Source organism: Dermacentor andersoni, chromosome 3, assembly GCF_023375885.2.
Source record: "Dermacentor andersoni chromosome 3, qqDerAnde1_hic_scaffold, whole genome shotgun sequence".
NCBI classification, from domain to species: Eukaryota; Metazoa; Arthropoda; class Arachnida; order Ixodida; family Ixodidae; genus Dermacentor; species Dermacentor andersoni.
Genome location: NC_092816.1, coordinates 232,844,912 through 232,869,417, shown reverse-complemented (window position 1 = coordinate 232,869,417; position 24,506 = coordinate 232,844,912). Strand labels below are relative to the sequence as shown.

The window sequence follows — 24,506 nt, the reverse complement described above, 5'->3', positions numbered from 1 at the left end:
CACTTAGGCTTCCACAAGACTTACGACTGCATCAAGACCTGCTGCTTCTGGCCTGGCCTATCCAACGGTGGCCAAATACATTGCCTTTTGTGCATCATGTCAGCACCGCAAACGCTCGACATCTCCTCCTGCCGGTTTATTACAACCTCTTCCTTGCCCGGACGCACCTTTTGAATTTGTTGGTATTGATTTGTATGGTCCCTTGCCGTTGACACCCTCCGTTCACCATTGGATTGTCACCTCGGTCGACCATTTAAGAAGATATGCAGAGACTGCCCCTCTGCGATCCGGTACCACTTCTGAGGTCGCCGACTGTTTTTTGCGCTCCATCGTCTTGCGCCACGGGGCTCTTCGCATTCTTCTCAGTGACCGTGGCAAGGCATTCATTTCCCAAGTTCTCAAGGAAGTTCTTCGGGCCGCTAATACCGTCCACAAATCTACTTCTACCTATCATCCGCAAACCAACGGCCTTACTGAGCGCTTCCACTGTACGCTGTCTGACATGATTTCCATGTACATCCATCCTGACCACACTGACTGGGATAAAATTATTTTGTGTGATTCGCATATAATACTGCTATTCAATGGACTACTGGCTACAGCCCTTTCTTCCTTGTATATGGACGATCTCCTTCTACCATATTCGACAGAGAATTCTTTTTAGCACCTTCGCCTTACGCGTCGCTTCCAGAATATTTTGCTGCCCGAGTTGCACATTGCCGTCAAATCGCTCGGGGAAACACAGAAGCTACCCAGGCTGAGCGCAAACGTCACTGCGACAACAAACACCGTGATGTATGTTTTCACCCTGGAGACCAAGTCCTGCTTTGGACTCCAGTTCGCACACTAGGCCTCTGTGAGAAGTTCCTTCAACGCTACATTGGCCCATACACCGTTGTGCAGCAAACATCTGCAGTGAACTATCTCGTCCGCCCAGTACACTCCGTCACTGACCGGCGGCGCCGGAATGCTGAAATTGTTCATGTCTCGCGGATGAAGCCCTTCACTCCCCGTTTAGATAATCTCTAATCTGCGGCCATGCTGGCCGCTTCCATGACGGGGGGAAGTTAGTTGTTATATTCAGTTTCGTTATTCATTTCGGTTCTTTATTCCCCAGGGGGCGCTTCTGTTCTTCATTATATATATTGGTTGTATATGTTAAATAAACGGCTTTTACTTCGGGACGGCTGGAGTCTGACTTCCACCTTCGGTCAACACCACATTGGCGACGAGGATGTCGTGAACGTACCCCCAGCCCCGCTGCGCCGTCCGTATCCGCCACCATGAGCTTCACCGGGCTTGCTCCGCCGCCGTTTTTCCTTCCGACGCCCGGCCGTCCCTCATTGCCATGGGAGCAGTGGGAGCAGATGTTCAACGTGTACTTGCTGGCATCCGGAGCCGCCGCATTCAAGCCGGAGCAACGCAAGGCTATTCTTTTGCATTGTTTGGGGGCGGAGGGCCAGCGTATTTAGCAGACGCTACATGCAGGGACGAGCGCCGCAGCACCGGCCGCGCCAAGTGCCGCAGCACGCGCCGATGACAAGTCTGCCGTGGCCCCTCCTGACGAATACGACTCTGCACTCGCCGCATTACGGCTACAGTTTTCGACGTCGCGCAACGTTATCATCGAGCGTCATCGCTTTCACCGCCGCAGCCAACACACAGGCGAGTCCGTTCATGACTTTGTTGCCGCTCTACGGGAGCTAGCGTCACATTGCTCGTTTGCCTCGCAAGATGATGCTTTGCGGGACCAATTCGTTGCCGGTGTAGCTTCCCCTCGCGTACGTGAGCGGTTACTGCTCGAGGGTTCCACACTTTCATTCGAGAATTCTGTTCGAATTGCACTTCAGTTTGAGCAGGCGGCTGAAGAGCTAAAAGAGCTTTCTGCTTCGGTCGAAGCAATTTCATTGCGGCAGCGTCGAAAACCATCGTCGCATTCTTCGAAAAAAAGGAATTCACGACCGGCAGCCACCGTAGAGAAAAATTTAACGAGGAGCGCGAGCGGCTCACGTGCGCCGCAGTGGAACCGCCCCCCTCGGCGGTACCGAGAACAGAGTAGCCGCTCCGGCTCGCCACATTGTTTCCGATGCGGTTCGCGGGACCACATCGCGTCAGCGCCACAGTGCCCAGCGCATGGCAAGACTTGTTCGTTTTGCGGTCACAAGGGCCACTTTCAAAGGGTATGCAACCGCAAGCTAACCCAAATGCAAGGCCGAGTCCGTGAAGTTGAATTTCATGAAGATGTTTCGTCATCCAGCAGTGCTGAGGAAGTTTTGACTGTCCAACGTTCCGCGCGTAGCGGAATCCATATTCAATTGCAAGTCGCGAATGTCACTTTGACATTCCTTGTTGATTCAGGGTCGTCTGTTTCAATCCTGTCGGAACAAGACTTCAGTCGATATTTTCAGAGCGTTCCGCTCCTGCCTGCTCCGCATGTTAGTCTGTTTGACTACTCTCAACGGCTGATTCCAGTGCTAGGTTGTTTCCAGGCAAACGTTCGATTTAAAGGCCGCACAGCGTCGCTACGTTTTTATGTTGTTCACCGAGGCACTTCTCTGATCGGTCTAGACGGTATTAAAGCCTTGGATCTTCGCATTGAGGGTTCTGCTCTCAAGTGCCTATACACGTCCGTTACTCCGCAGCCGACTGTTGTTGACCCGCTATCCTGTTCTATTTCCACATCGTCAAGCACGCAGCCCCGTAACAAAGCTCTTCCGCCAGCCTTAGCACATGAGTTCAGTTCACTTTTCAGTCCCGAGTTGGGTCTCGCTAAGGGGTTCACGCATCGCATCAAGACACGGCAAGGCGTGCAGCCTGTAACTTCGAAGCTTCGCCGTCTGCCGTATTCTCTCCGTTCACCAGTATCAAATGAGCTTCATAGGTTGCTGAGCCTTGACATCATCGAGCGGATCGATGCTTCTGAATGGGTGTCCCCCATTGTTGTTGTTAACAAGAAAGATGGTAGCATCAGGATCTGTGTAGATCTTCGAGAGCCGAACAAAGCTATTGTTCCAGACAGTTTCCCATTGCCCCATACAGAGGAGCTGCTTCACGCTTTGGTAGGCGCTACACACTTCTCCAAACTTGACTTGGCTTCTGCTTACCATCAGGTTCTCTTGCACCCTGACAGCAGGGATCTGACAGCTTTCATCACCCATGATGGCCTTTTCCGTTTTAAAAGAGTTTGCTTTGGGTTGGCTTCTGCCCCAGCGGCATTTCAGAAGATGATGGCGAAAATCCTTGACCGCTGCCCTGGCGTGTTGTTCTACATTGATGATGTCATCATTTTTGGCAAGACCGCAGAACAACACCTTTCAAACTTGAAGACCGTGCTGCAAAAGATCAAGAACGCAGGTCTGAAACTGAACGACAAATGCCTTTTCGACGTTCCAGAACTTGCCTTTCTAGGGCACAAGGTCACTGCACGTGGTATCTCGCCACTTCCAGAGAAAGTAGACTCCATAGTTAACACACCAGTGCCAACTGATGTGGCCACTCTTCGTTCGTTCCTGGGCCTCGTAGAATACTACTCCAAGTTTGTTCCACACTTGGCACAAGTGGTTGAGCCTATGAGAGTCTTACTTCGCAAAAATGAGCCATTCATCTGGTCTGCCGAAGCAGACAGCAGTTTCCGGAGGGTCAAGGAAATGCTTTCGTCAAGTACAGTCCTCCAGATGTTCGATCCGTCATTGCCAATAATTGTGTCGACCGACGCGTCCGACTGTGGGCTGGGAGCAGTCCTGCAGCAACAAAGTGGCCACGAGCTCCGCACAGTCGCTTTCGCATCTCGTACACTGTCGCCTGCAGAGAGAAAATATTCAGTCGGTGAACGAGAAGCACTTGCGTGCATTTGGGCGTGTGAGCGATGGCACACGTACCTGTGGGGTCGCCATTTCACAATTCGAACAGACCACCAGGCACTGGTGTCCTTGCTGTCGTCACAAGGACATGGAAGACGCCCACTTCGAATCGCACGCTGGAGTGCACGACTGCTTTGCTACAATTTCACTGTTGAATACCACAAGGGGTCCACAAACACTGTAGCAGATGCACTTTCTCGGCTACCAGCACCTCCCTCGGAGGCAGAGATTGCTAAGGAGGAAGAAATTGTCTCGTTCATTGAGCCAGCCTGCGTGACTAAGGAGAAGTTCAGGCAGGCCGCCCTCGACGACAGTTGCCTGGAAACCGTCAAGTCATTTGTGCTGAGTTCCTGGCCGCCAAAGAAGTCCATACCAGAAGAGGCGAAACCATTCTACGCCATTCGGGAAGAACTTTCTGTTGTCGATAACCTGCTACTGCGTGGAGAGCGCCTCGTTGTTCCGTCCTCCCTCACGGCTCAGATCATCGGCATCGCGCACGAGACACATCCGGGTATCACGCGCACGAAGGCGCGACTGCGTGAGCGGTTCTGGTGGCCACGAATGGATAAGCAAGTGGAAACGGCAGTAAAAAACTGCCATATCTGTCTGGAGGCAGATAAGTCCGCCAAAACATCACTAGCACCGTTGCAACCTGTTGAATGGCCTGAGCGACCGTGGCAAAAGCTTGGCCTAGACATTGTTGGTCCCTTGGAGCATGCAGCCTACAACAGCAGATTTGCTGTAACGCTTGTTGACTACCATTCGAAATGGCCAGAGGTGTATTTTTGCAGCGAAGTGTCCACGAGCACCGTGAAAGACTTTTTAAGAAGTGTTTTTGCCCGGGAAGGCTACCCGGAAGAGATCGTTTGTGACAATGGACCTCAGTTCACTTCGCGTGAGTTCATAACTTTCCTGCAACACAGAGGCATCAGTCTTTCACATTCTTCAGTATACTACCCCCAAGCCAATGGGCAAATAGAACGTTTCAATCGCACATTGAAAAACTTCATTCAAGTCTCACTCCTCGAAAGACGACCACTCCGGCAAGCTGTCACAGAATACCTTGCCATTTACCGCTGTACTCCGCACGCCACCACCGGAGTCGCCCCAGCAGTTCTGCTGCATGGTAGAATGCCCCGAACCAGGCTGGATATCGTGGGTTTCTCGGCACCAGCATTTGCGGAAGATCCAGCCAAGGAGTTGGCGCGACTTCGTCAAAGGGTTCGGCGTCAGCAGCAAAGCAGTAAGCACTACACGGACAAAAGAAGAGCCGCCAAGAAGACGAAGATAGCCGTAGGCGATTTTGTCCGTGTCAAAAAACCGTCCGTTCGGTTCAAGGGAGACTGCGCCTTTTCTTCACCCACTGAGGTAATCAAGAGGAGGGGACCAGCCTCTTTCCGACTTGGAGACGGCCGTACGTGGAATGCCTCCAAGCTTTCCAGGGTTCCGGAGAGGGGCACCTGGGGACCAGGCCCACCTGCCACGCCGCAGCCGCGGTCTCCTGATGGGCTGCAGCCCGCCACGTCGCAGCTTCCTGAGGCGCTGCAACCTGCCACGCCGCAGCCGCGGTCTCCTGAGGCGCTACAGCCTGCAACGCCGCAGCCGCGGTCCCCTGAGGCGCTACAGCCTGCCACGCCGCAGCCGCTGTCTCCCGATGTGCTGCAGCCTGCCGTGCTACAGCCTCCTTCTCCCAGGACGCAGGAACTGTGTCCTGGCATACCGCAGCAGCAGTCAACGAGCCCGTCGCCAGTGCGACGTCCAACGCGGCCGACCCGAGAGCGCCGGCCACCGGCCTGGCTCAATGACTATCAGACCAATTAGTTCGTGGTCTGTCATTGTGTACATAGGTTGTAAATATGTGTAAATAAGTACAGTGTGCATGCTTTGGGGTTTTCGTTACTAATACTTACTAACAACTAACTACTAAAAATAAGGGAGGGAGTATGTTATATTCAGTTTCGTTATTCATTTCGGTTCTTTATTCCCCAGGGGGCGCTTCTGTTCTTCATTATATATATTGGTTGTATATGTTAAATAAACGGCTTTTACTTCGGGACGGCTGGAGTCTGACTTCCACCTTCGGTCAACACCACATTAGTGTAAGCACTATTAACGTACTTCATCGTTTTCATTTGTACATAGCCATCATCGCGCATGAGCTGGGGCATTGCCTTTTTTGAGAATAAACAGTGCTGGACAACTTGGTCGGTCTCGGTATTATAATATATAATCAGAGAAGCATTCTAGGGAACATAGTTCATTTATGTAAGAAAAATTGGCAGTTTCAGCCCAAGGGCAAATCACAGAAAGTGGTGGTGAGGTTTAGAATTGTGCTCAAGGGCCTCAGATAGGCTTGTAACGATACGTGGGGAAGAGATGACGATATGCAAGGTAACAGCCGGTAGGGGGCGGGGAAGATGTGCTGCAACACTGGCATGATAAAGAGCACTGCCAGCTGCGTTGCTGTTGACATACCTCGATAGTGCTCGAGACAAGACCAATGGAAACCAGCCAAACGCACTGCGCTTTGCTTACGTCACTGAAAACCAGCTAACTCTCCACATACAGGCCGCATAGGCCATGCATGCACCTTCAATACCTTGCCAGCATATCAAGCAGCAGAAACACACCTCGAGTGTCCATACACATGCTATCACAATAACTTCATATGGGTTATCTTCCTACACATCTTGCAGTATGGATAAATTTGTTGTAAACATTGAGGAGAAAAAATGTTATAAACTGGTAGCTGTGATTGATAACAATGGCACTGTGCAGTAAGTGATCTGGCAGGGTAAAGTTGTAGGCCAATTGGTAAGACATTGGGGATAAAACCACTACAGACGCGGGACGGAGGGAGACAACACAGGGCGGTACTTGCAACCGAATTTTTATGGAAAAACAGCATGGCTTTTATAGAGGATGGCTCGTGTAACCCGACAACCAATAGTAACCAGGATGAAGTCGTACGACCGCATACACGTCGAAGTGAAAAAGCGTGTATGCAGTTGTTTTAAATCTTCCTAGAAGATTCTGCTATCATAATTTTTTTTTGTCTTTACTTCACCCTGGTGTGTTGCACGTGCCATCCTCTGTAAAAGCCATGCTGCCTCCCTCTGTCTCTAGCAGTTTTATTGACAACAGTAAGTGATGTTTCTGGTAGCTCTTAAGTTGCTCTCATATTTTCAAACTTTGGATATGCATCAAAATAAATGTAGCAGACTTGAATTTCTAAGCAGATGTTCAGTAGCTGAAACTGAGAGGTTCAGAATATGACCTGCAATAGGAGAAATACAAGCTTAGGCCCTTATTTAACCCCTACATCCAGAGAATATTGCTTAATGCAAAAAAAAAGTGGCTGACGAGTATGATGTCGGGCTATTTCTTTTTTTTTTTTCTGAATATAGTGCAAATCTGGCCTTTGTTGGTCAAACCAAGGCGAGTGCTGCATGTGAAGGAATGCTTGCTACTTGTTGGTATGCCAAAACACTTCTTTGCACAACCCATGTATGTTGGATTTCACTAAGCAGTGGTTGGGTGTATATGAATGAGACATGAGTTGCATCAACATGAGGGTGTGCAAGCATGATCCGAAAGCGAAAAACAAATCCAAGGGACAACTATGTGGATCACTAAGACTGATGTGGTTGTTAACCATTCCTATTACTAGGCCACACCTTTAGTGCTGCCTCTCTGCATGCTGTAACACCGCTCGCACTGCTCTGCATCACACCACCAGAAATTTGCAAGAAAAATAAATAGAATGAAGTAGAAGGATTTGGGCACAAGCTAGTTGGTACAGATCACAGCACTGGTTCTGTGGTCCCGCTCCTCTGTGCGTTTTTTGGCGCTGTTGAAAATGAAAAATGAAGTAGCATGATTTATTGCTGTGCTCCACGATCTCGCATGAAAATGAATACAATACATAGTTTCTGTATCTCCACCTTCGAGGCGAATTCTGTTGTTTCTTGTCCACATGTGTAAAGTTTGGTTTGACATTTCCAAAGTAAACAGCTGGAAGTGAATGCCTTTGCTTATTGTACAGTATGGTTCACTCTTAAAAGAAACATCTAATTAGTATTCAGACTAATGTGACTTGATTATGTCATTAACTTCAAAAGAAAAAAAATTCCCACAGAGCCCACCTAACGATGAATGTTGGTGTTAGTGCGATTAGCATTGAAGCAAAGTAGCAAGGCACCATATTGCCACTGCAGAGACCTGTCATTGTGTATGAGGCGTGTGCGCAGCTGGGTTCCTCCTCTCTCTCGCTTCACCCTGGACATGCTGTGCCTTGTAGTGGCGCTGCTCTGAAGTTTGCACATGGTGGGCGCATGAATACATATTTAGGCCTGGTTGTCTGAATATGTGTAACACATGTTTGATTCTGCCCTGGGCCAGATAAATTTTCAATGATTTTCTTTGTCATTGAAGAGTTGCACATACCAGAGACCCCAGTTAGCATCAGAGAAGTTTGTTGAAGAGCTAGTGTGAAAGAGATCCATTGAAGAGCAGCTTGTACCCAGTGACCCAAGTTCATCCAATGGTTGGTTTTAAACCCTGTTATCATGGAATACCCGGTGACCCAAATTGGAGGGGAAACGGTTAGATATACAGACAAATAGATAGTTTCCTAAAAGTGCTGACATTTCCAAAGAATGCCAATCGCATTAAATGTGCTTCATGTGATGTTATCTGTTTGTTTCTATCTGTCCTTGGATGACAACTGGACTGCTAAAATTAGACTTTTGGCACAATAAGGTAAAGTCACATAGGGGTAACGAATAATATGAGCAAAAGTTTTGTATGGCTCAAAATATAGTAACTAGCGCTATACGTATTCATTAAAAAGAGTATTACACAAATTTAATAGCTCCTAATTCTGGTAATTCAAAGGATACGTGGTGTATTATCAACCCAGTAGTCAAGCCATCGGTCAAGCCACGTTCAATTGGCATCCCGCCGCGCATCCTGTGCATGTGGGATGCGCGGCTAGGTGCGGCGTACGGGAGAGTCTGTGAAGTAGCGGCCAGCACTTGATCCGCATGGTGGTCATAGTCGGGCGTAGTGCCGAATTAGCGTGTATGTGGTTCACTTTTCTGCAGGCCTTGGTTATGTATGGGATGGGCCTTAACTTGACTTATACGCCTGCTGTGGGACATAGAGTTTATCTGCTCACATAATGGAAATGCTGATCAGACACCGATGAACTTTGACATTCCTGTGAGCAGGACGGTGAGAGACGCATACAGCTTGCTTGTCAGAACAGGTGCGCACTTCAACGTGAGGCTTGCGATAATGTGAGGGTCGCGATAATGTGAGGGTCGCGATAATGTGGAGTGCCATTCTCTCCTTCTAATTTTCGATTGCCAAGTACCTGATGCACTCCGCTTTTGTCAATATGATCATGGTGTGGCTTGTAAGCACTCGGTTGACTGACTTCCATATCAGCGATTCATGATACTACATGACCACTATCTCCAATTTTCATTATCTAAGCTGGCACCCTGCTTAGCATGCCTGAAGCTGCACCCCTTTTGACGTGTGTATTTAATTGACCACAATAAAGGATAGTGTAATTATTTGTTGTATGTTCAAGGAATTGAAGCCCTATACTGTGATTGTGGAGCTGGCAGCTTCAATATAAGGGAAAAGTGAAGAGTTATATGCAAACATTGTGTTACATTAATTGAACAGGACTAAATTTGGCATGCAATAGGTTTTCTTTATCTTTGAAGGCGTCAAAACCTAGAAGGCCAAGATTTTAGTGTCGGTAGCAGACTTCCCAACTCTATTGGCTTTGTGTGCAGGACCACCAGGTGACCCAAATGTTCCACTTGTCAAATCAGCGTCCCGTGAGTACCACAGCCCAACATGTGATCTACATGGTGCGGCCACGGCTCACCCTAATGGACATCATTGCAGAGCAAGTGCTCGAGTAAGTGGCACTGTGTGTCTACGCCATTTTCACACCATACTTTCTTACAGATAAAATGTCCTGCTGTGTTGAAGAAATTTAAAGGACTCGATGAGAGGTTCAATGCTGATCTTCATAGAACTAATGCAATTTACTACGATCAGGGCCGGATTAACAGTGCTGAGGGCCCGGTTCAAAAAAAGAAGGGAGACCGCTCCCTTGCCCCCTCCCGCCTTACCCTCTCGTCATTCTTGAGACTTGACGCTTTCTAGAATTCGCTACAAAGAACACATGCCGTATTTACTCAAATGATCTCCAGAGTGTTTATGAACATTGCCTGGGCATGTACTTTGTCGCAGAGCACGTAGAGAGATTGTCATTGAAATTTAACTACATTAGGAGATGAACAGACAGACAGCATTAAGATTTGTCGGGCTAGTTGGTTCATTCTGAAAGAAGGGTCAATGTTTTTAATAACACTTGAATGAACAATCATACACATTTTCATTTATGCACAGATTGTTCACTTTTAAACATGTAATAAATTTACATCTTTGCAGGCAGTATCCGCTTTCATAAGAGCAGGAAACACATTCGTATTGCAGACGCATTTTCTGCTATTAAGAATTTACATATTAAAAAGAATTTCTACTTCAGGAAAGTGTACAAAATAGGTTATGCGTTTCACAGAAATTCAACGTTGAAATAGGGCATGTATAGATATTGACATGTTTTCTCTTTTCATTCATCTTTTAAGAAAAGAAAGAAAGATATGTACAGGCATTTTCGTGCCTTTTGCTGGGACAGTTTGTTGATGAGATCTTTAACATTGATCCTCCTAAGAATCTCCATCTCCACGCACAGCAGCGACAAATCGCCGAGGCGGCTGTCAGTCATCATTGATTGAAGCCTTAGGCATTAGGCAGGCCCCCTAAGCCCACAGAGCCCGGTTCATTTTAACCCTTTGAACCCTGGATAATCCGCCTCTGACTACGATAATATTGACACATGAACTCGTTTGTCTTTTATGGGTGAGCGCTTTTACCATCCACAAAATGTTATGGCTCAGCGCAGGACACGTCTACATGTAAAAGAAGTTTCTGGAATGTTATCGATGGTTCCGTCCACTGTCTTTCACCGCAACTTGTGTAATCTGATTGCATGTATGCACGACGCGAATAGTGTAGAACTTTGTGGAAGACACGCGGGTCCTAGTGGTTCCTCTGGAACATTCGACGACTGATCTATAAAAGCCGACGCGCTTGACCCGCTCATCAAATTTTCGACGATCACCGACCGTGTTCGCCGCTATCGTTATGCTATCAGTGTAGCCTGTTTTTGTGGGCACAGGTTCGCCCAATAAAAGTTCGTTTTGTTTTCACAGTGTTGCTGCTGTGTTCTTCAATGTCACCACCACGTGGCAATATTTTTACTCATATTCCTGATAAGCACTCCTCTGCTGCTGCGGCTGCCCAGAGTGTAATAAATATAGCTTTAGGTCATGAAAGCAGAAATGCAATTCCTGAGCAACTAATGCATGAAAACAGAGTATATACAGTAAAACCCCGTTACAATGAAATGGGATAAAACGAGCTAATGGATATAACGAAGCAATCGTGATTCCCCTTGAAATTCCAATAGCTCATTTTAACGAAGCTAAAAGTTCCTCGCAATGGGTATAACAAATCTCTTTTTTTTTAAACCGCAGCTCTTTGGCGCCCATTCTTGCCTTTTGTGGTGCTGTCGACTCACGTCGTAACCAGCTCCGTAGCCGGGGCCAGCGTGCTGCTCAAGCTGCGCACGCTCTTGGTGCCATCTCTCGCGCACGGCGGGAGCCTTGCACTCTTCGCTCCTCCTCCAATGCCACCCCTGTGCATCGGCAATCAGAGCACCGGCTCGGTGTCAGCTGATCTCGATGATGTGCTGCTGCCCAAGCTGAAATGCACAGCCGCCGTTTGCCGCTGCGTGTACCCCTTCTCCCCCTCTCTCCTCCATGGCGACGACCGCGCAAGAGCACGTAGTTTTTTCCGGTTGCCAAAGCAGCAGCTTGGTATCAGCGGATCACGGTGCGCGCTTCACAAGCCGAAACGCAGAGCCACCTTCAGTTGACTCACTAGCAGCATCAGTGGTGTCAGTCAGTCGCTGCCATCTCTTTGCCGCATAAGTTCCTATGTGCCTACGCACTGCCTCTCGCGACCTCCTGATAAGTGAGGCAGTTGCACCAAGCTATGCTTGTAGCGGCTGGTGCAAAATGTTCTGCACAAGACGGATTGTCCGAGGCTCACAGACGGTTTATATTATAAATAATCTGTCTGCCTACATAAATAGCTTATTCTCAGCCAGTTCTTTCTGAGCCATGAGCGAGACAACCACTGGAAGTCTTTCGTCGGCCGCTGCTGCTAAACGAGTGGCCCGAGCAGAGGCCCAGCGCCCTCGGTGCCAGAATCCAGAGGTGTGCTATGCTGAACCAGGCATTGGTACAGTAAGTTGAGCATATATCCATCTATTTCTTTGACCACACAGCTTCCTTTATGACTATCAAAAACTGGGAGTGGAGCGTTTCTTGAAGAAGGAATATCTGTGAAGAATAAAAAGTTGTCTGTAACTGTAGGTACATGTCTTGCACAAATTCTTTGCCTCAATATATCGAAAAGCTGAAACAGCTCAAGAGCTGCATTCAACTTTCACATTAGGAAGTAACGTAATCCGGCCAATTTTTCTTCTTTTCCACAAAGAGCATTTACTGGTGGACCCACCTGCTCTTCCGCTGTGTGTGGGGGGTAGCGCCGACTGTGGTTTTGTTGTTGCTTGTCGTCTGCGTGCGCCTCAAGGATAGTTTTGTTTCTGTTGGTTCGTTCGTGCGAGTTCCCATCACCAGAAAGGAGATGGACGACAACAACGGCATACGGAAGCGCAAAACGATATGAATCGAGCAGAAGGTGGCTAAGCTGAAAGCCGTCGAGTCCAGCGTGAAGAAGATAAAAGTGGCCGAAGATTTCGGCATAGCATTGAGCACGCTGTTGACGATTTTGAGCAGCAAAGAAGCTTCGAGCCCCTGCTTTTGAAGCTATAGAGAAGGCGGACTTCAAGTGGTTTTTGTACGACAGAGCAAGTGGCATTCCTGTGACTGGGGCACTGTTGCAGCGCAAAGCGAGGGACTTTGTGTGCATCATGGAGCACGACGATTTTGTGGCAAATGTCTGCTGGCTGCAGCATTTCAAAGGAGTGCCACGACATCGTTGGCAGGGCTGTAAGCGGGGAACCGCAGTCTGTCGACCGCGAAGCTGCAGTGGCATGGGTGCAGACAAACGTTAGATAGCTGCTAGAAAAATACAGTGCCAAGGATTTGTTCAATGCGGATGAGACTGCCCTGCTCTATCAGATGCTGCTGCAAAAAACCTTGGCCCTCAAAGGTGAACGCTGTCGGGGCAGTAAGCAGAGCAAGGTCTGCATGACCGTGTTGCTTTGTGCCAACATGGATGGGTGGGGAAAGGTGCCGGCCCTCGCGGTTGGGAAAAGTATGTCACCACGATGCTCTAAAGGCGAATGAAAGCTCCAAGTGAGCTCTGTGTAGGCTTGGATAACGAGAGAAATTTCCGCACAATTGCTGCGGTAGTGTGGCCCAGCACACTGCCACTGTGCTCAAGAACAGTGAGCTATGCTTCTTGCCACCAAATTGCACTGCAGTTATGCAACCCCTCGACCAAGGAGTTATCATGAACTTTAAATCAGGTTACTGCAAGCGTGTGATCGACCCTATTCTGCTCAATATGAGCATGAAGTGTGAGTCCACGATCGAGTTGTACATGGCAATCGAGATGGTACAGGCTGCTTGGATGGCTGTGCCAGCAAGCATGATCACCAATTCCTTCCGGCATGCCTCATTTGGTGTCAGCAGTGGCGGTTACAGCGAAGATATCAGTGCTGCCACCAGTGAGGGTGCCACGGACGACCTAGCCCTAGCATTGTGGGACGCCCTCTTTGACGCTGGCATTGTGCCCGACTGAGACACCTTCTTCATGTACGTCAGTGCCGAAGCTGATGCGATGATGACCGAAGAGCTAACAGAGGCGGAAATTGTGCGCATGATGACGGGGGTGCCTAATGATGACAGTGACGAATGTGTTGACGACAGCCTGGAGCTTAATATTGGTGAACGTGACGTAATGACGCCCACACAAATGCTGAATGCAGCGGACCTACTGCGTCGCTTCTTTGGCGCTCACGATGACGGCGAGAACGGACTCGAAATAGCGGCTGCAGCTGAAAAAGCCAACATTCGTCTGAAGAAGACAGGGCAAAAATCTATCAAGGCCTTTTTTTTCTGCGAAGTGAGCCGCCACCTGGTGTGCTGTTCATCGATCAGTGAGGAGCCATTTGGCGTGAATAAAGTATAGATTCCTTGGTGTTCCTTTTTTTTCCTTATTTTTTTCCGTGCGATGGCTGTTTTCTTTTCTTTTGTGGTGGGCTGCTGTGAGATTTGGCGGTGAGTACATCCTCTCCTGCTTGCTTATTGTGGATGGAAATGGATAATGGCTATAATGAACTAATTGGTTATAACAAAGTAATTATGACCCCCTTCAACTTCATTATAACGAGGTTTTACTGTACAGTCAAACCCCGATATATCAAACACGGATATATCGAATTATTGCGTATATCAACTCGAATATTGCATGCATTTTTAATTTTTTATTTTGAACGGGGTCAGACGTAATCTGGATATATCAAACTCCACCACCCCTGACCAGCGGCGCTATCTTGTACAAATTCGAAAAGCCGACGTTCGTTTTCACGGCATGCGATTGGCCTAGGCAGCACGGACATCGCGCGGCAAACGAAGTCGGCGCGGCCTAGGCAAATGCCTCCTGTAGTTAGAGGAGGCGTTGCCTAGGCTAATTGCGTGCAGCGCAGTCAGCCGTGCACACCCAGCTGACGAAGTTAGCGCGGACTAGACAACTGAACACACGCTCTGAACAACGATGCGCGGTTGTCCCCTTGGTCCATTGTTGATTTGCAAAAGATTTTGGCACGTTTTTTACATGATATTCTATACCAAACTCTGGCTATATCAAACTTTTTGCGATCAGAGCACTGTTCAATATATAGAGGTTTGACTGTACTGAGGTTCTTACAGAATTTTCTAATAAGAATTTTGTTGGCCATAATGCTTCTTAGATACCCACTTGTTCATAGTGGCTTGGTCAATATCTGTACTCAAAGTATGTTTATCCCATGGCTGAAATAGAAATTTATAGGACTTCTATGTCACTAAAGAATACGAGAGCTCTGGATAATGACAACCTGCAGGTTATACCAATCAAAGCTATTCTTGAATACATAGGTACCTGTACTTGAATACATATTTGACCTATTGGTGGAATTGGGTGAATTCCCCAACGTAATGAAATGTCAGGAGTGTATGCTGTGTATAAAGTTGGATACAACAACTTACCTAAAAATTATCGACCGATAGCTATCATACCTATCTTTGCTAAATGTTTTGAAAAAAAATGTTACATTACCAGTTTAACAATCTTTTTTGTAGGGTTCAACTTTTCTCAGATTCACAGCATGGTTTTCGTAATGGTTGATCAAATGAAACTGCATTGTTAGATATGAAAGAACATCTCCTACAAAATATTCAAAACAGGCTAATAACTCTAGCCTTATTTATTGATTTCAGCAAGGCATTTCCTTTACTTGACCATAAAATATTGGCACATAAGTTATCAATTTACAGAATACACGGTAAACCTCTAGCTTTAATGCAGTCTTACCAATGTGACAGGAGTATGCATTGGGACTCACAAATCACCTTTGTTACCAATATCATAAGAAGCCAACAAACACGGACACCAAGGACAACATAGAGGAAAATTACTTGTGCTTAATAAATGAAATAAAGAAACGGTATATTAATGGAAATGACAGTGGGTGAAAAAACAACTTGCCGCTGGTGGGGCACAATCCCACCTTTCACAAAAAAAACCTTTTCTTCTCCTTTGTTACCAGTAGCAATAGGTGTACCAGAAGGAAGCATGTTGGGACCTCTTCTGTTTAATGTTTACATAAATAGTATTGTAAACATTAAACCTTTACATTGATTCAACTGTAAAGTTCGTCATGTACGCAGATGTTTGTACCATGCTTCTTTTTGGTCCTGACATGAACAACTTGCAATTGAACGTAACCAGGTACTTGATAAACTGGTTTACTGGTCATTGTTGAACTCGCTTAAAATAAATCCTTTAAAAACAAAAGTTACCTTTTTTCAAACCAGAAACAAAGCAGGGAGAACAGAACATGTCATTAAAAGTGGCGATTATGAAATTGAAACAGTTGAGAAACATACATTGCTCGTAACATTTTCGTCATATTTTACATGGGTTTCACATGTGTTGACGGCCAGCCACTAAGGATCCATTCGTTTACCATGGATAAGACTTTGTCCTTCTTGATCAGCGCAGCGATGTCTGCCGCCTGCAGCGGTGCGCACTCGACCGCTTCCAACAGGAGCACGTCAACAGGTGGCTGTGGCTCGTCTTCGTCTCCCGGAGCTGGCAGACGACTGAGTGCATCGGCGTTGGAGTTTTCTTGGCCTCGCCTGTACTGAAGGCTGTAGTTATACGCAGACAAACATAAAATCCAACGGAGCATTCTGGGTGACACAACTTCAGGCACCCTCTTGTCCGTGTTAAACAGGCCCAGTAATGGCTTGTGGTCCGTTATGACCGTAAATTCTCGCCCAGCAAGGTACTGGTGGAACCGTTGCACGCCAAAGACAACAGCTAAGCCCTCTTTATCAATCTGAGCATAGTTACGTTCACTGGCTCCAAGCGTCCGGGAAGCATAAGCTACGGGCTGTTCCTTCCCGTCAGACATACAATGGGCTAGCACTGCCCCCACTCTGACAGGAGATGCATCGCAGCACAAAATTAAAGGACGCTTGGTGTCATAGGGCACAAGTACAGAGTCGGAGCTAAGCAATTTTTTTAGTCTCTCAAACGCACGTTGGTGCTCACCTGTCCACTTCCATTCGTGGTCATGGTCGAGCAGTCGATAGAGTGTTCTGCGACTTCAGTCTTGCCCTTGAGGAAACTGCTGTAAAAATTTAGTAACCCCAAGAACGCTTGCAGCTCCTTTTTGCTTGTGGGTGCGGGCACTTTATGGATTGCGTCAGTCTTGCTTTGGCTCGAATGTATTCCCGTGGCATCAATCCTGTGACCCAAGAATTCAGTGCTCGGCTTGTTGAATTCGCACTTGTCTTTGTTTACTCTTAACTGCGCATTCTGCAGACGCGATAGCGTGGTTTCTAATCTCTCGCCGTGCTCTTCCGCGTTACGTCCAGAAATCAAGATATCATCAAGATAGGCTTTCACGCCACGAATGCCTGCTAACAGCGTATCAATGACTCGTTGAAATACCCACGGCGCCACTGAAATTCCAAACGGCAGCCGTTTGACTTTGTACAGTCCCTTTATCGTGCTAACTGTGAGCACTTCAGCCGATTCGTCATCTAGCGTTAGTTGTTGATAAGCTTGAGCTAGATCCAGCTTTGTAAAAAATTTGCTTGAACCCAGAGCTGCGAGCATTTCAGCGGTAGTGGGCAAAGGATACCCGCTGCTTTTAATAGCTTTGTTTACGGTGCTACCGTAGTCACCGCACAGGCGTAAAGTTCCGTCTTTTTTTCTTACCACTACCAGTGGTGTGGCCCAGTTGGAGTAGGCGACGGGTTCCCATACCCCTTGTCACGCGTTAGACGGCCTATCGCACGTTATGGCATTAATGACTAACCAGACATTTTGCAATTGTGTAACGAATCTTAGGAGAAAGGAATGTTGTATACTGATATCGCGTGTCACACTGCATGTTCATGATAATCGCTTTTCGGCCACGCAAGCAGCAGTCGGCAGATCACATGTTCATCACCCTATAAAAAGGGCACGGCATCAATAAACGTTGTCTGTTCAACCCTGGCGTCCGGCTGATATGCTACAGTACACATTAAACCTTTACATTGATTCAACTGTAAAGTTCGTCATGTACGCAGATGTTTGTACCATGCTTCTTTTTGGTCCTGACATGAACAACTTGCAATTGAACGTAACCAGGTACTTGATAAACTTGTTTACTGGTCATTGTTGAACTCCCTTAAAATAAATCCTTTAAAAACAAAAGTTACCTTTTTTCAAACCAGAAACAAAGCAGTGAGAACAGAACATGTCATTAAAAGTGGTGATTATGAAATTGAAACAGTTGAGGAACATACATTGCTCGTAACATTTTCTTCATATTTTACATGGGATTCACATATTTCTCAGCTGTGTAAATGTCTGCCATCAGTCAGTGGTGCAATGTTGTGGTGCCCTGGGTTTCTTCCTTTAAACATTAAAATTCAAATATATTATGCATTCTTCATTTCATTAATGAAATTTTATAGCTTAGTTTGGCTAACTAAATCAAGCATACAAAAGTTATAGTATTATGCAAAAAAAAAAGAAAATTTCTGTATGTTCACAGTCTTGAATATCATGAATCTACTGTGAGTGCTTTTCAAAAATATAACATAATTAGCACAAAAAGCATGTATGACTATGATGTTCTATTGTATTTTTATTATTCAGACTAAATCTTTGCGCAATTTTTAGAACGAACAGTGCCCTTCAATAAACATAGGCCTCTTATAAACATGCATAGCATGGGGACGGAGTGCCTATCACGTTTCTGTACAGACTGCAGACTACGGCACCCAATCGTCCTTCAATTCTAAATAAATACAAACAAACACGGTACACTTTGAAACCTCAGTCGGAAGCACTTTTTGTGAAAATGCTGTGATAGTTGTTTGATGTATGTCGCTTATATTTGTATCTGTTTCTTGTGCTTCAGTTCCATATCGTTCTTGCTTTATCTCATTTTTATACAGATGCTGACTCTGTTGGCAGCACTCTTGCATTAGTATATTGGCTTGTTTTCACATTTGCTTCTTGCATGGTTGCTGTATCTGCCTTGTAACGGCTACACGGGTCTCTCTCAAGCTGTCTATACAGCTTTTAGCTCAGGTAGCCATCCAGGGCTATCTGGGGAATAATATGAATGAATGAATGAATGAATGAATGAATGAATGAATGAATGGTTGCATGTCTACGTTAAAGAGCAATAATACACCGGACGGTTATTGGTGCACCATACACATGATGTGAGTGACAATCTGATTTTATACTGTTGGGCCTGTTTGCAGATAGCTGTATGTAGAGTAGAGAGTTATAGCTTTGCATTATATGGAATATGTTACCAGGATACGTGATATGTTTGGCCCTCTGCACATGCGCTGTCTTTCCATGGAACTGTGGTAAACATATCGAGAAATCGTGTTAGCATACTGTCATTGCGTATTGTTCTAGAGTTAGAAATACATGGATTCTTACAGCCGTGAGACAGTTTAGGTGTCCACTGGGGAGGGAAACAGTTACGATGCCCTTAATTTCCTACCTCCTTTTCCCATTTATTACAACAAAAGAACTTCTACTAGTATGCAATGAAGAATTTGTGTTTTACAGTGTTCCACATTGCCAATGCATTAATAACACTAATACTGTGATGCCATCTACAAAGTGGAAATAATAACACTTTCCTAGTTCGGTGACCTCTCCTTACACCTAGCAGCATCAAAACAAACAGCTGATCACAATAATAACAGAGCATGGCCAGTACTTTGTCCTTACTGAGATATGAAGAGTGATTTTACTGTATTTCTTGCTGTCATGATGGAAGCAAAGGTGGATTTGAATCAAAGCGGCCAGTCTGCGCTGGTTCAGGCACTGCCATAGTGTTAGGCTGTTACAGTACCCTGCTGCGGTACTCGGTGGTTTAAGACGCTTGTACACAGTGGGCCTAACATACCACGCATCGGAGTAACACATCACGTTAAGCTAGAACTCTCTTGTATGATACACAACCACTCTCACTGGTCATGGCTTTTTGTAGCTGCTGGTGCACAATTTGCGAATTATGAATGATTGTCAATAAATGTGTCAAAGCGACACAATCTTGATCTAAGGAGCTGCAAACTCCGTTGAAAGAAAGTCTGAGTGAAGGATGATCCTTTCTTTTTTAACATGTACTCGTAGGGAAATTTGGACGAGTTAGTGGAAGTTGATGATTGAGTCAAGAGTCGGCACTTGTGTTGTGATCCTCTTCGTACTTGTCTATTTACTGCTGCTGATGGTTAAATAACGAGTCCTTATCATTACAAGATGACCAAATAATTTATTGTGCAGCCATACCTGTTATAGTACTTAGTGTGGGCATTTCTTATGCACCTCTTCATCGTCTGCACATGATTATCGTCACACCGGGTTCTTCATCTTCAACGCTTGTGGAGACTCATCTTGAGATTGATCTGTGCCTGTAGTGCGATCGGTCCGCCACGTCTTCGGGCGTATCAAAGGTCGTGTTAACTGCTACATCATATGGGGGGGGGGAGTACGGGGTAACCGTGGCTACTTGCGCATATGTTGGTGGGGGCATAGGGGGTAAAGTGTCCGTATACACAGTACCAGCCATGGACGCCAACCCCTCCTTGACAACATCACGCAAAAGTGATACTGGAGGCGTGGGAAAGAATGGGACCTGCTGAAAAGCCAAGAGACTGCAGCTTTTCTCGTATGATTGTGCAGGCCATTGCGCACAAAGAGGGATCGACTGTGGGGTTTGTCTCAGGGGTGTCCGGCGGCAATCGGACAGATTCGACTTTGTCAAGGCGCTGGCACGTTGTGGGGATGCGTGACTCTCACGCCTCCCCTGAGATCTAGTTTTCCCGCATAACTCGTCTCCTGCAGGGCGGCTTCGCCCGTCGCGTGACCTGGCGCCCACGGCGGTCGGAGTGGTTGAAGCGCAGTGCGAGAGATGGCGCTAGTGTTGCGCTGCGGCGGGGTTTCTTGGGCGCCGGGAGACAGGCGCTTCGGCTCTTTCCCGGTGGGGCGGCGCACGGCGTGGACGTCCCGCGCGCGCGCGGCGACCCATGCTTCTGCGAGACCGCCTCGCGTGGCCGCCTTCGAACGCACGACCGTTGGCGTGACCGAACACGCGAACGACCAGGCGTTGGGATCCAGCATGGGGCGAACATATTCGCTCGCCATCCGGTCGCTCGGTGAGTCGGACTTCTAGATTTGTCGCGCGCCCATCGGCATGTTTTGTGGATAGCAACTCGGCTAGCTGGCATTGATCTATGAAAGGTGCAATAAATGCCCTTGTGACTGTTTGCACTACTGTGTTGTCGTTCCTTTGTCCCAAGAGTACGGAGGAGAAAACCATATCTCCCACATCTGGCTGCCCAACGTGGACCTCTTGGGGCATCCGACGATAATTTGAAGTGTTGCTTCGTTCAAGACCTTTGAACCGAAGCGCAGGCCTAGCGTGAATTTTGATCGCTAGCATCGGCGGCGTGCTTTCTTGAGCGAGGCGACGGAGGCTGTAGTGTGTTTGAACATGTCAACATGCTAAGCCATTTCGCAAGTGTTTTTTTTTTTAATGGCATTCGTTGGTACGAGAGCCACGTGGTCTGCATCCTGGTAGAGCGAGGCTCAGCGCCCGCGGAGCAGTGGCAAGCCTGAAGCGAGTGAGTACGGAAGCCTCGTGGGTGGTCCGAATTTCTTATGTAAATAGCTTCTATCTTTTTGACTCGGATGAAGTCGCGGCTCTGGAAGCCGGGTGGCCGCGGGCCACGGGTGCCACTACGGGCTGACTGGTATTGCGGCCTGGCACCGGGCGCTCCGACACCGTCTGGGATGGTGGGCGCCGTCAACTCGGATGCTTTGTGCACCGAGCGGAGTAGGACCACCTCACAGAGCTGACGTCTCCTCGCGGCTGCCTGTGCGCCCATTTTGGGTGTTTGTTGGATGCCGGTTGTTGTCAGAGTAGCGACGCTTTAGGCCTAAGGCTTTACGAAGCTGCCTGTCGCACTTGGAGGGACACAACCCGGTGGACCATGGCGTTGAGGTGTTGCACTTTGCGTCCCTCATTCTATTTAGCCTCGCACGAATTGAAATTACTCATTCGGCTCAAGGAAGCGAGCTTCGTTCACTTGAACTTAGCATCTGAGTAGCTGCCCGATCTTTTGCTAGCCGAGTTGAACATCGTACCACGTGGGCGATGCGCATGCGGAATTCCTCTCCCTTGCACTACTGTAGTGTTTGCCGAGTGTGTTGAGTCTACGCGGCGTCATTGGAGTCACCCCGGGCGATGGTGATGCTGTGGCCAGTTCGGCGCAGCGACTTCGGCGGCCTCCTGCATTCAGCTCACAACCCTCGGCGGCGAACAAAGGAGCCAGCGGTCACCGACAGCTACGGCGGCTCTTGCCAGCAGGGCGCGTCGGCGCGAGCGACACTTGCTCGTACCGACTACTGCGTCGTCGTTTCCGGAGTCCTGGCCTGGAATCGTGCCGTCTTGTCTGCAAAGCTGCTGCTGTGACCGGCGGACGCCAGCGGTGTACCCCAAGGACAGTCGGCTCGCATGTTATGGACAGCGTGTGGACATTTCCGCGGCGCGGCCACTGTTGCATGTACCACCTTGTTCGCGAAGCACGTGTTGATGTTAGACTGTGTGAAATCTTTCGCCGGAATATGTAGTGATTTAAGGTTGGGGGGATGTGGGCAGTGGCGTAGCTAGGTCGTCTGGCACCCGGGGCCCATAGGTCTTCTGTCATCCCCCCCCGCCGCCGGGTGTAGACGAGGAAGGCGAGGATATCGACAATTTCCGGGTTTCAGCACCAGTACAGCCGCCTTGGACACCACGCACGTCCCCCGGGTCCTCCTCTCCTTCGCTTTCTTTCCCAGAGGTCGCGAATGCAGCAGGAATTGGCGGCGAGGAGTTACGGAGTCGCCATCTATCAGAAGCGCCTCGCTGGCGTAGTATGAGGGATCACGCACCGCGCTCCTCATAGGTTTTGCTGTCAGCTCTCACTGAAAACACCACCCGGGTGCACTCCCGGAAATTTCTGTAAGTACTTTCGAAACGAGAGAAGTTTTGTACTGTCTAAATAATAATCTTGGGCAAACTGAAAGCACAGAATCGTTTACAGACGCTATCTCTTTTTCGAATACGTACAGTGGACGCCACTGTGCGCGGTCGCCGCTATTCAGTCTCCCGAACCGGCTTCTTGCGTGAAAGGTAGGCAAACGCCGAGACCAAACTATGTGAAATATGTTCTTAGTGTTTGTATATTTAAATGGAGCGTAATAGAATGAAGCCTCAACGCAGCGATCGCACAGCTTCGCAGCGACCGACTGCGCGTCTGCATGCTTGTCCGCGCACTGTTGCGCTTTCGCCGCGTGCGCATTTTCGCATTGTGCCATGAGCTTTAGGCTGCAGAATATGAGCATTTGACAGTATACAAGCAACCAATGTTGCGTAGGCGCTATCAGAGCTGTTCAAAAATAATTTCATTGTAGAGACTGCGACGTCTACGGGGACTGATGTGCTGGACGTCGCGACGATCCAATCTTCTTTTTTTTTTCTAAATTCTTGGACGTTTCAATATTATTTATCGAGTTGCGTCGCACTATATGTTTATCGGTGTTCTCAGCGGGCGATTTCCCGCTGCTTCTTTTTTGTAATCCAGTGCATTAATTCATAACACAAACATGACCATATGCCATGCGTTTTTTTGTGTGCTTTTTACCGCTCGCTATCCACTCCAGTGAACTTGCCAGTATCTATAGCATCGACAAGTTCATAGACCAAACCGTCATGACATTAGTCGGGCAGCGGACTCGGGCGAGCGTCACAGTGCGCGTTTTTCGAACATTGCAGACCCGGCGCCGAAGCAGAAATCTTCCTCGCGTCTGTGCTTGCTGCATACCCGAGTGGCAGCCGATGACTGTTTGCCGGTTTTATGTTTCGCGAGCCAAGCTTCACGCAGCTTCTTGTCCGGCGGCTACGTATGAATAAGGCTGACACCGGGCTCCGTTGCGTACGTCTGGCACTGCGGCACCTTCAAAGGCAGCCACTACCTATTCTAGTGCTTTCAATCGTTGTAAAGGAGACACTCGAAGCGGGAAAATCCCGCCAATAAATGAGGACCGCAGCGTACGACGGAACTTAAACTTTCCTTTTCAGCTCGCTTCGGCGCTCCCGAAGCAGCCGACGCGGCCGCTATGTCCACGTGATCCCTAATAGCACGTTGCGCCGACGGTGGCGCCAGCTTTTCCAGTGGTGGAGCTCGAACCTGTAAGACGTTGCAGTCGTAGTCGTAGGGATGAACTTGACTCTTCGTCGGGACTTAGGCAAGCAGGGTTTATTTACATTATTTACAGTTGAAACTAGACATACATCAACAGTCCAGCGTGACTCCCAAATGGAGCCCGCAAGACGAAGCATACAGCAAACGAGCACACAGCTCACGAGTACATTTCGAGCACGACAACGAGCACACACTAGCAGCCGACAATCGCTGCTTATAAGCACTCCGCTCGACGTCATAGCTCGACGTCATTGAAGATGACCCGCCCTTTTGGAGGAGGAGGGCTCACATACACGTACACACACACACAGGTCCAATGGTCCGGAGCCGACGTCAGAGGGGCTTCATAGAACCCTGAGCCAACCGGGTTGCGCGCCCAAGTAGCACATTGGGAAGGAGCCTACGACGACGTTCCCGCGGCAACTCCCCCACCCGTAGCAGATCAGGTCTGCGTTGGGGAGTTGGGTAACAATAGTTGGCCCGC

General features: G+C 48.0%; 1 protein-coding gene and 1 pseudogene across 6 annotated transcripts in view; both read left to right on the top strand.

Annotated features, from left to right (window-relative positions):
- The window catches only part of car (vacuolar protein sorting-associated protein 33A), a 217,046-nt gene that overhangs the window by 4,961 nt on the left and 187,579 nt on the right, over positions 1–24,506 (top strand). For all 6 annotated transcript variants that reach the window (XM_055072631.2, XM_072287439.1, XM_050182950.3 and 3 more), the window contains one exon: positions 9,671–9,798. In XM_055072631.2, coding sequence (XP_054928606.2) covers positions 9,671–9,798 — 128 coding nt within the window. The remainder of the gene's footprint in view (positions 1–9,670; positions 9,799–24,506) is intronic.
- Positions 1,071–8,354, top strand: LOC140216315 (uncharacterized; annotated as a pseudogene).